This window comes from Phyllobates terribilis, unplaced genomic scaffold (assembly GCF_046119375.1).
Source record: "Phyllobates terribilis strain yellow unplaced genomic scaffold, ASM4611937v1 Scaffold_673__1_contigs__length_839561, whole genome shotgun sequence".
In the NCBI taxonomy this organism is placed as follows: domain Eukaryota; kingdom Metazoa; phylum Chordata; class Amphibia; order Anura; family Dendrobatidae; genus Phyllobates; species Phyllobates terribilis.
In genome coordinates, this window is record NW_027363433.1 from 85,060 (window position 1) to 97,633 (window position 12,574).

The following is a 12,574-nucleotide window of genomic DNA, read 5'->3' on the forward strand; positions in this document are numbered from 1 at the left end:
GATGGATTTACCCTCAGTGTCCAGGAAGCTTCACGGTTCAGCAATGCTCCTCTGCCATCTCCCCGACACCTGAACTATTTACCCTTTCAATGCCACAAAACTGAAAGTTCTTTCAGTCCCCATTGTGTTCTCTTAGGAAATGTGTGGAAACATTGGAGGGGTTAATGGCCGCGGGATTAGTGGGGTCTCCTATGTGCTCATTAATTCTCTGACTTATTTACGGGAGGAGCAGCCGACATATCTGACATTACATCCCAGACACTGAATGCAATATACTACAAATTCTCTGCTGCAGGTGATACATTGTGTAATGAAATGTTTTATTTAATGTAATGTAATGGTGGACATTTATCAATGCTGCATTTACAAAAATCCAGAGGTGTAAGCCAGGTTCTCGTTATGTTTCTCTTACGATTAGTTTAGGAGACAGGAGTTGTGAAAGGGTCGGGGCCGAGAACAAACATCCATCTCATAAAACCATCAAACCACCATCTTGTGAGAAACAGATTCAGCTGCAGACTCCGAGGAAGAAACTGCTTGTTGTCTGTGGCCTAAAATATATAGGTTTTATTACTAGATGTAAAGAAGAAAACTAAATACTGTAAAATAATAAATCTCCTCATATGTTTCCCCTTATTGTCTCCAGTAATTGTATTATTACACAGGATTTTTATGATGTTACATCGGCTCATCATCTTCTCATTCAGGTCCCTACAATATCGGATCCTCTCAGTGAAGATCTTCTGTATAAGAGAATTTTCTTGATTTACCAATCAAGGATGGATATGAACAGAGACAAGATGGCGGAGAGGATATTACACCTCACCCTAGAGATCCTCTTCCGGCTTACTGGAGAGGTGAGAGATTCTGATGACGTCACATTACATCATTCTTATCTATGGGAATAACAGATGGACAGAACTGGAGAGGTGAGGACTCTGGAAATGTCTGTAGTGAGATTTATTAATGTGTCTCTCCATAACCAGGATTACACAGTAGTGAAGAAGACCTCTAGTGAGCGCTATCAGGACCCTGTGTTTGAGGGATGGGGAAGACCCCTAAGCAAAATCACAAAGCCTCCACCTCACCCCCTGATACATGAGGACATCAATGATCAGAAGATCCTAAAACTCACCTACAAGATGATTGAGCTGCTGACTGGAGAGGTGACACTGCTGGGAATGCTGGGACATTATACAGTAATGCTATGGAGGGATCGGGGGGATGACGATATCATTGTATGTGTCAGGTTCCTATAAGATGTCAGGATGTCGCTGTCTATTTCTCCATGGAGGAGTGGGAGTATTTAGAAGGACACAAAGATCTGTACAAGGACGTCATGATGGAGGTTCCCCAGCCCCTCACATCACCAGGTAATAGACAGGACTGAATTCACACGGCCTATAATTATCTGTATGTAAAGAATGAATTCAGTCCCTGTATGTGTTTCCTCCAGATCTATCCAGTAAGAGGACAACAACAGACAGGTGTCCCCGTCCTCTTCCACAGGACTGTAAACAAGAAGACCCCAATGTTCCTCAGGATCATCAGGTAGATGGAGAGAAGGTATCATGAGATCTTCCCTATGATGTGTAGTCGGCTGTGAAGGTCTTGTGTTCAGTCTTGTTTTATCCACCAGTGTTATATGTTTTATACTTGTGTAATGAGAATGGTGGAGATGGCAGGATTAGAGCTGATCATAGATGGGACTTCTCATCTGTTTGTGACTTTTACAATATTTGTTTCAGGGTGAAGATCTGACCCATATTAATACTACAGAGACATATGTGAGGGGTGATGAGCGGTGTAAAGAGGAGATTCCTACATATGACTACCCAGGTGAGTAGTGACCACTAAATGCAGAGAAGTCACAGATTCTTCTCAGTCACCGGTTGTGGCTGCTTTATCGCTGGTGTAGTCCGGCTGTATCACAATCTTGTGATCACCATTTTGCCGCTAGATCAAAACATTCTCCTCCATCCAAAACAAAACTGTTCAAATGAGTTTGGGCATTGAAAGTCCCTTCTGTGCTGCTGAATGTCCTCATATGGTCCCTACAAGACCAGGTCCAGTCTTTCTGGCCAAACTTTACTTTTATGATCGACAACATTAAATGTGCAGTGAGGCCAAGTGTGAATTTCTGTACAATAACAACAGAGTTTCCCTTTATCCTGACTGTTCAATTTCTTTTAAAACCAACTAACTTCAAATAGTATTGCGATAAACTACATAAAAAACATTATACCTGTGCCATGATATAACTCTAAGCTAAATTTAGACGCCTCATCTCTGCACTATTATAAAAAGTTCTCTTTGAACGTCTAATATTTCTTCTTGAAACTCATCTGACAGAAAATATTGTTCCTTATGTGGCACCCCAGGGGTCTGGTTTCCACAGTAACAAGCAATGTTATGTCTGAGAGCAGGTGGGAGGTCTCTTGGTCAGGGATCCTATGCATGCCACACCTCCTGCCCAGTCCTGGGAGGGGAAGGACTTCCCCTATATAAACCTGGGGCTGAGGCAGGGTTAGCGAGTTCAGAGGGAGAGTTCAGCCAGGAGGGCTGGCAGGGAGCTGTGGCTCCGGCTGGGCCCAGCTCCTGGGCCCTGCCAGAAGTAGAGACAGAGAAGCAGCATAGGAAGAAACAACAGGAGCTCTGTGGGAGCAGTGTTACAAGGAGTCAGGGGCTGGCAGCTGCAGAGCTCGCCCTGACTGAGAAGATTTCTTACCGGACCCGGAGTCCGAGGCTGTGGGGACTAACTCCTACCCAGCAGCAGAATCCGTCAGGCAGGGGATTTCAGGTCCTCTGGCCAAGAAGCCCGAAGGCACGGTCACACGCATGGGACCAGCACCGCCGTCGTGGAGCGGAAGCTACTAGAAGGCCCCGAGTCACCGGCCATACGGGTGAGCACCACACGGTACACTCAGGGACGTGGGCTACTTATACCGCCTCTAGCAAGGTAGCCAGAAGAGTATCGTTAGTTTGGGAGGCCTACAACTCCGCCTGGCCAGGGGAGATCCCATCTGCTCAAGGACTGACCAGGCCCCAATCGCTAGCAGTACTCCGGGAGGGTCTGTCTTTGTCACCAGTAAAGACCCTGAACTACACCGTACCGTCTCCGAGTGGTTCCTGCTACCCCCATCATCCACGTCGGCTGCCCTGAGGCCATACCCCTCCCGTTGGGGGTTATACCATCTACGCTGCACTATCCTACCACCGGCCTCAGCGGTCTGCCCTGCAGCGGCAGCTCCATAGCTGCAAATCAACGGGTGGCGTAGTCGACACTCAAATAACACCTATCAAGACTGCCACACACTGAGTTTGACTCCCTGGGCACGGACCGGGTCCCCGCCACTCGGAGACTACAACCCTCATCTGATCCGGTTCCGGGTAAGCCCCCGTGCGCGAGACGCTGCGCGACACAGCAGGCCCAGGGGCGCGTCAACTTTGGCGTAGTCGGCAGGATCTCGTGCCCGCAACCACCGGGTACTGCGTGCCTGAAAAAGACTGTTCAAACTTACCTGTGGTGAAGATTCCCGCCATCCGGCGCCATCTTCCGCTTCCTTCCCGCCATCGGTGGAGTTTTCCCGCCATCCGGCGCCATCTTCAGCCTTCTTCCCGCCATACGTGGAGTTTTCCCGCCATTGGACGCCATCTTGAGGACGCCGCGCGGGAAGAAGAGGGGCGTGGACTCCGAAAGCGCGCGAGAACTGAAGCCCCGCCTCACGTCCGGACGTTGCGTAAGGTCCTGGAAGAAGCCCAGCAGACGCCGACGTCACAGGAGCACGACGGAAGGTCCTCAACCCTGGCGATCCACTGCGGAGCCGCGGCCTACGGAAGAGGATCATCGCAAGGTAGGCCACGGTCCACTAGGGGGGAGAAGGATGCCGGATACGGAGGAGAGCTTCACCGCTTCAATCCCCGCCAGCGCCACCGCTGTTGCGGTCATGCCTTTCACCATGCCCTATATCCCGGGGGCAGCCTGGCTACCCCAGTACTCAGGGGAGTCACATACCCTGCATGACTTTAGAGAAAAGCTGGATAGCCTCTTCCAGGTGTACCCCCTCACAGAGGAGCAAAAAGTGAGCATCCTGGTGGCCCAATTAACCGGGGCAGCCCAAAGGGAGGTAAAGTCCTGGCCACCTGGGAGGAGGACTGTCGCAGAGATACTAACCCAGCTAACCGAGGAGGAGCTGCAGTACTACCAATACGAGGAAAGCCAAGAGGACCCGGACGGGTCTGAGGACTACCCTCAGGAGGGAGCACAAAGAGGACATAGCTACTGAAGGGAAGTAGCGTGAATAAAGAGCTGTAAATAGTTACCCGTAAGGGTACAAGGACTGCTGCTAATTAAAATATGGTCCCCGTTGGGATTAGTGAATTGTTCCCCATGTGCCCCTATCTTAAACCAGGCTGAGGACTGTGAGCAGCCATTCCTTATCCCCACTGGCCGAGGACTGAGAGCGGCCATATCCTGTAAATAATTATGTGTTTCTAGTAATTTATGGGAGTCTTTGGTGGATTTACCGGGAATCCTTGTACATGGTTGGAGCGTAACCTAGGAATGGACTAAAGACTGTTAAGGACTCGGGGCAGGACAGACCCCTACCTGGTTACGTCTCCCTGTTTTGGTGAAATGGACACCTTGCTTTTCTTCAAAAACTGCACCCGGTTGCCGACACGCCGTGACCATCTTTATATGTTTTTCTTATTGTATTATTATTGTTTATACCTTGTTATGTTTTTCTAAAAATATGTTTAGTCCCGGAGTACTAAATTTCACTAGGGGGGAATGTGGCACCCCAGGGGTCTGGTTTCCACAGTAACAAGCAATGTTATGTCTGAGAGCAGGTGGGAGGTCTCTTGGTCAGGGATCCTATGCATGCCACACCTCCTGCCCAGTCCTGGGAGGGGAAGGACTTCCCCTATATAAACCTGGGGCTGAGGCAGGGTTAGGGAGTTCAGAGGGAGAGTTCAGCCAGGAGGGCTGGCAGGGAGCTGTGGCTCCGGCTGGGCCCAGCTCCTGGGCCCTGCCAGAAGTAGAGACAGAGAAGCAGCATAGGAAGAAACAACAGGAGCTCTGTGGGAGCAGTGTTACAAGGAGTCAGGGGCTGGCAGCTGCAGAGCTCGCCCTGACTGAGAAGATTTCTTACCGGACCCGGAGTCCGAGGCTGTGGGGACTAACTCCTACCCAGCAGCAGAATCCGTCAGGCAGGGGATTTCAGGTCCTCTGGCCAAGAAGCCCGAAGGCACGGTCACACGCATGGGACCAGCACCGCCGTCGTGGAGCGGAAGCTACTAGAAGGCCCCGAGTCACCGGCCATACGGGTGAGCACCACACGGTACACTCAGGGACGTGGGCTACTTATACCGCCTCTAGCAAGGTAGCCAGAAGAGTATCGTTAGTTTGGGAGGCCTACAACTCCGCCTGGCCAGGGGAGATCCCATCTGCTCAAGGACTGACCAGGCCCCAATCGCTAGCAGTACTCCGGGAGGGTCTGTCTTTGTCACCAGTAAAGACCCTGAACTACACCGTACCGTCTCCGAGTGGTTCCTGCTACCCCCATCATCCACGTCGGCTGCCCTGAGGCCATACCCCTCCCGTTGGGGGTTATACCATCTACGCTGCACTATCCTACCACCGGCCTCAGCGGTCTGCCCTGCAGCGGCAGCTCCATAGCTGCAAATCAACGGGTGGCGTAGTCGACACTTAAATAACACCTATCAAGACTGCCACACACTGAGTTTGACTCCCTGGGCACGGACCGGGTCCCCGCCACTCGGAGACTACAACCCTCATCTGATCCGGTTCCGGGTAAGCCCCCGTGCGCGAGACGCTGCGCGACACAGCAGGCCCAGGGGCGCGTCACTTACGATAGTTTAGATTGCCAAGAGCCACCGAGCCCCATACTCTAATTACCCCAGAGAGGTTTCACCACTAGTTACTTATTTTTTTTCTGATGGAGACTGTTGAGTTTGATCATTTCAGTAGATGTGTTATTGTCTATACTCACAGTTTTTGACTATAGTAGTTAGTGCCCAAAATATTCTGATTTAACCCCTTACTGCAGCCAGTTTTGTGTTCCTATCAGGGCCCATTTTTTAAATCTGACGTGTGTCACTTTATGTGGTGATAGCTTTGGAATTCTTCACAAAGGATAATAAGAAACAGATGGACCTTACAAATTATTTTCCACCTTCCACCAACAATACCCTATATACGGTAGTATCCTACTATCTGGGCACATGGCAGGTTAGAAGGGAAGGAGCGACATTTAGCTATTTGAATGCAGATTTTGCTGGAATAGTTTGCAGACACAATGTATTGGGGGCACTGTTCATGGTCACCTGGCAGCTCAAAATATGTCACCATGAACAGGCTTGGCGCGATCTACTCCGTTTTCTCTGTATCTAGACTTACACAGAGACCCCTAGGCTTGGGCCACGGTGTTACCTGCTGTTCTGTGGTGTGAGATGGAAAGAAGAATAGTCAGGTAACCGGGTCAGAACATGGAGGTCAGAGAAAATACAAAATCAGAAGACACAAAAGTAGTCAGTAAACGGGCCGAGGTCACAACAGGAAACAAATACACAAGCCGGGAGCTGAGCACAGAGGACTGAACCAGAGGAGAACAAGGCTGGATCTGGCAGCTTCCAGCAATATGCTTCCAGCTTTAGTAGGGTGCGGTGCTTTCCAAATGGCTGAAGCAGGGAGCAGATTACTCCAGCTGGACAGCACACACACCCATACTGCCAGACTGGATGGTACTACTGGTCCCAGGCTCCCTAATCTTAGTGGCTGGACAGAGCCTGCGCCGCCCAGAGCTTCTGGTTCTGACGTCTCCTCCATCACCAGCGCCGCCTGCAGAATGAATAAGGTGGCGCCTGGTGACAGAAGCAGATGTCGCTGGAGCAGGTCTCAGTGGAGATGGGTTACACCATTTGCAGAAGTCCTTAATATGACAAAAGGCTGAAAACTAGAGCAGTAGAAATCCCCATAAAGTGACTCCATTTTGGAAATTATAACCCTGAATGAATTAATCTTTAGAAGTAGGGAATATTTTGACTCTACAGGTACTTTTCAGTAATTAGCAGACAGTGGATGTTGGAGAGTGAAAATTGTGCATTTGCCATTTTGTTACCCAACACATTGTTCCCAGATTGTGCTCCAGGAGACACACTCTGTAAATTAAGTGGGTTCTTCTCACTATAGTAATGCCAAATACATGGATGCTGAGTGTGTTTTGGGCGCACTGCAAGGCTCAGAAGTGAGGGGGACATTTGACTTTGGGAGAGTGGATATTGCTGGATTGGTTAATGGAAGCCATGTTGCTCTTGAAGAGCCTTTGAGACCCTAATAATGTGGAAACCTCAGTTTTTCCACTGACAGATGATGGGCCTGAGTGGGGGCTTGTTCTTTGCTTGATGACTGGAAGTTTTTATTGGTATTATTTTCCCCAACATAACAGGTTCATCCTATGAGGTTTTCTATTAGACTGTGAACTGTCATTGTCTTGCTGAATAATTCATATTTTTACAGAGAGTTTAAGTAGAAATGTTAAAAAATATAAAATTCAAGGATATTTTATTGAAAAATAATAATTGATTTTTATCTTAGCAGATGACTGTACCTGGAGATCAGAGGGACAGCTGACATCTTCAATTTTTAAATCAGACGATCTTGAGATCCCTCAGGATACAATTGAAGTGAATGCCATTACTCCAGATATACCATCATCCATTCACAGCAAAGATCTGTCATCTGATCCTTTGAAACACGTCCTATCTTCTGATTCATTACTGACTACAAAGGAAAATCATAGTAACAAAATAAGCATTAAAAAACGAACTGCTCCTAAAGCAAAGAAGACATTTTCACTTTCAGAATGTGGTAATAGTTTTCCCCACGAAAAGTCTTTTCCTATACATCAAAAAATTCATACGACAGAGAATAGATTTTCTTGTTCCAAGTGTGGGAAATATTTTAGCAGGAAATCAAATCTTGTTATTCACCAGAGAACTCACACAGGGGAGAAGCCTTTTTCCTGTTCAGAATGTGGAAAATGTTTTAGCCAGAAATGGAGTCTTAATAGCCACCAGAGAACCCACACAGAGGAGAAGCCTTTCTCATGTTCAGAATGTGGAAAATGTTTTACACACATAACTAGTTTTATCAGACATCAGAGAATTCACACAGGGGAGAAGCCTTTTTCATGTTCAGAATGTGGAAAATGTTTTCCACACATGACTAGTTTTCTCAAACATCAGAGAATTCACACAGGGGAGAAGCCTTTTTCATGTTCAGAATGTGGAAAATGTTTCACACAGATTTCAACTTTTATCAGACATCAGAGAACTCACACAGGGGAGAAGCCTTCTATGACAGAATCACTGACTGGGTGGATCAGGGAAATGCTGTAGATATAGTATATCTTGACTTCAGCAAAGCATTTGACAAAGTATCTCACACCATCCTTATTGAAACAATGACCAAGTATGCAATGGACCAGGCAACTGTTAGGTGGATTCATAACTGTCTTAGTGATCGGACTCAAAGGGTGGTTGTAAATGGCTTCACATCCAGCTGGATGAATGTCTCAAGTGGGGTACCACAGGGCTCCGTCCTGGGACCTGTATTGTTCAACATCTTTATCAATGATTTAGATGAAGGAATTGAGGGTAAACTGATTAAATTTGCTGATGACACAAAGCTAGGAGGGATAGCTAATACTAGAGAAGAGAGAGAGAGGATTCAAAAAGACCTAAATAAACTGGAGCAGTGGGCAGCAACCAACAGAATGGTTTTTAACAGGGAAAAATGCAAAGTACTACATCTGGGCAATAAAAATGAAAAAAGCATATACAGAATGGGAGGAATAGAGCTAAGCAACAGTACATGTGAAAAAGACTTAGGTATACTAATAGATCATAGACTAAACATGAGTCAACAGTGTGATGCAGCAGCAAAAAAGGCAAATACAATTCTGGGATGTATTAACAGAAGCATACAGTCTAGATCACGTGAAGTCATTATCGGTCTTTACTCCTCTTTGGTCAGACCTCATCTGGAATACTGTGTACAGTTTTGGGCACCACATTTTAAAAAAGACATAGACAAACTGGAGCAAGTTCAGAGAAGAGCGACCAGAATGGTGACTGGTCTGCAAACCATGTCCTATGAGGAACGGTTGCAGGATTTGGGAATGTTTAGCTTGCAAAAAAGAAGACTGAGAGGAGACTTAATAGCTGTCTACAAATATGTCAAGGGCTGTCACATTGTAGAAGGATCATCTTTATTCTCATTTGCACAAGGAAAGACTAGAAGCAATGGGATGAAACTAAATGGGAGGAGACACAGATTAGATATTAGAAAAAACTTTTTGACAGTTAGGGTGATTAATGAGTGGAACAGGCTGCCACGAGAGGTGGTGAGTTCCCCTTCAATGGACGTCTTCAAACAGAGGCTGGACAGACATCTGTCTGAGATGATCTAGTGAATCCTGCTTTGAGCAGGGGGTTGGACCAGATGACCCAGGAGGTCCCTTCCAACTCTACCATTCTATGATTCTATGATTCATGTTCAGAATGTGGAAAATGTTTTCCACACAAGACTAATTTTATCAGACATCAGAGAATTCACACAGGAGAGAAGCCTTTTTCATGTTCAGAATGTGGGAAATATTTTAACCAGAAATCATCTGTTGTTATACACCAGAGAACTCACACAAGGGAGAAGCCTTTTTCTTGTTCAGAATGTGGAAAATGTTTTACACAGTTATCAACTTTTATCAGACATCAGAGAACTCACACAGGGGAGAAGCCTTTTTCATGTTCAGAATGTGGGAAATATTTTAACTAGAAATCAGCTGTTGTTATACACCAGAGAACTCACACAGGGGAGAAGTCTTTTTCATGTTCAGAAAGTGGGAAATGTTTTGTGAAGAAATCATCTCTTCTTAATCACCAGAGCAGTCACACAGGGTAGAAGCCTTTTTTATATTCTTAATGTGGGAAATGTTTTCCTTGAAAATAAACTCTTAATAAACTTTAGAGAAGTCACACAGGGGAGAAGCCTTCTACATGTCCAGAATGTTGGAAATGTTTTAACTGAAAATTGTACAATCTTAAAGGGGTTGTTCACTACCAGGACAACCCGTGTCATTCCTCATGTTTGGCCTAGTTAAAATAAAAACACTCATACTCAGCTCCCATGCCAGCGCCGTTCCAGCGGTGCCGGGACTCACATTCCTGGGGTTGTTACATCACATGAGCCCTGCGCCCAGTCAGTGCTGACTTCACTGTCAGGGCTGCAGCTGCTCTCAGATTTCCTCATGATGTTCGATTTTTCTGAAGGTGGAGACAGTGATTCCAGCACTTACTGGGCTCACACGATGTAACAACCTCACATGAGCTCCGGGAACGCACGTGCCGACACTGCTGGAATGGCGCCGGCATCAGAGGTTTGATACAAATCTTACAGACTGTTTGATAAAGAAAATATAACATACTAGCTGTACTACCCGGCTTCGCCCGGGTTAATAACTGCTGTTAGCAAAATAGAATGTGTTAACAAAAATTTATTCTCCACACAAAAAACACAAAACAAATAGATAGAAATGTAATTATTAAAAGGCAAAAACTAAGCTAATAGAAGCATTTCACAACATATATTTCAACACCAGAGATATTCCACACAGATTTAACTAAATTGGCCAAGTAATGTGAAGTAATCTTCTACTCCTTATTCGAGAGCCTTTTGATAAACGACATTCTTAGTTCTTCCTTCAGGTGCAAACACGAACAGATTTTTGGCTGTTCCAACTCTTGAACAGGCCACATAAAGTTGACCATGAGGAAAGCATGGAGATTGTAAATTGATTCCAACTACTTTCAAGGACTGTTCCTGAGCCTTATTGATGGACATAGCAAATGCCAGTCGCACAGGAAACTGGAGGCGTTTAAAATCAAAAGGCAAATCAGATGGAATGAGAGGAATTGTTGGAATGAAAAAATCTTCTCCTATGGCACATCCTGTCAAAATGGTTGCCTCAATTACATGTGGAAACAGGCTCTTAATCAAGAGTCTTGTTCCATTACACAGCTTTGGTGGATCCAAATTTCTCAATAGCAGAATAGGTGCTCCAGGTTTTAGAAAGAGGTTGTGAGGAGGAAGTCCTTGTGGCTCCAAGGAATTGAGGAACTCAGTTGGATAAAATAATGCTTGAGCAGGGTCTATTACTGTATCCACTGACTTGTAGGTTGTGTTAACACCTGGAAGGAGATTTAGAATTTGAAGATTGATCTTGTTGACACTGTCATTTTTGGGAGCTAGAATAGCCCTTTCACACAGCCAGCCAGAATTTTTTAAGTGGAGTTGAATGTTTGGAAAAACCTTTGCCTTCAACTCCTCAATGGAAGTCACAATGCAACAAAAGTTGCTTGGGAAGGTGATCTGTCCAGTGGTTGAGTTTACTGGTGCCTTGCCATCTCCAATAGTCAACAGCTAGCTCGAAAACAGTCCAGCAGAAACATCGCCTGTTATGTAGACCCTCATTTTTGTGTTCAGTGACATTTTCTTTACTTTTCTCCAAAGGTACGATGCTTTGAGACAGGCATTCAGTTCGTCTGCAGGGGTTGATCTTGGAATAACAGGTAGTGTTTGGCGGAAGTCACCTGCCAAAACAACAACTACTCCTCCCATGATATATTTGTTGCTACGCAGGTCTTGCAGCAGTCTGTCCACTGCTTCCAGAGCCCTTTTGTGTGACATGGTGCATTCATCCCAAATGATGGCACTGCATTTTTGAAGCAATTTGGCCAGTCCTGATCCCTTGGCAATATTACACACGGGGCTGTCACTATGAGACAGGTTAAGTGGTAGTTTGAATGTCGAATGTGCTGTCCTGCCACCTTTTAAAAGTGTAGCTGCAATTCCAGAAGATGCCACTGCAAGTGCAATCTTTTTTTGTTGTCGAAATTTTGCCAGGAGCAAGTTGATTACAAATGTCTTTCCTGTTCCACCTGGAGCATCAAGGAAGACAATCCCACCTTTGTTGGTTTCACTGAAACTTAAAATGTAGTTATAGGCGTCCCTTTGATCTGGTACCAATATTGGCTCGTTCTGAGACTCAAATTCTGTCAGTTCATCAATATTGTAGTTTGTTTCTAGGAAAATCTCCCTACACATTTGGATGCCTTCAGGATTTCTTATTGGAGCAGGCAAACCAAGCAACTGTAAGGGTTTTCCTGACATTGCTATGCACTGATCTTCAAGGAGCATTAAAGTTTCATTGAACATTTCCTCAGTGAAGTTGATGAGTTGCTGAGGATTTTCCCTTCTAATCTGCATGAGGACGTCCTCACTGAGATCAGTTTTGTACTTTGTCCAAATCTCAAGAGGATTTGAAATGCTATAGGTTGTTAGAATAATAGCAAAGAGGTGTCTTAGTCGCTTTGGGGTTTGTGTGGCTGCTGCTTCACTGAGGATCATGTCCCAGTGTCCATCATTTTCCAAAAGTCCTTTTCTTTGGCAAGCTTCCCTGAATGTTTCACACACATGGCCTCCAACGGTCTT

At 45.9% G+C, this 12,574-nt stretch overlaps 1 protein-coding gene across 1 annotated transcript in view; it reads left to right on the forward strand.

Moving 5' to 3' along the window:
- LOC141235458 (uncharacterized) overlaps positions 1-8,553 on the forward strand; it is a 39,157-nt gene extending 30,604 nt beyond the window's left edge. Inside the window, exon 7 of the mRNA XM_073668139.1 lies at positions 7,956-8,553. Within this exon, the coding sequence (XP_073524240.1) occupies positions 7,956-8,421 (466 nt within the window). The 3' untranslated portion in view covers positions 8,422-8,553. The remainder of the gene's footprint in view (positions 1-7,955) is intronic.
- Positions 8,554-12,574: the final 4,021 nt, after the last annotated feature.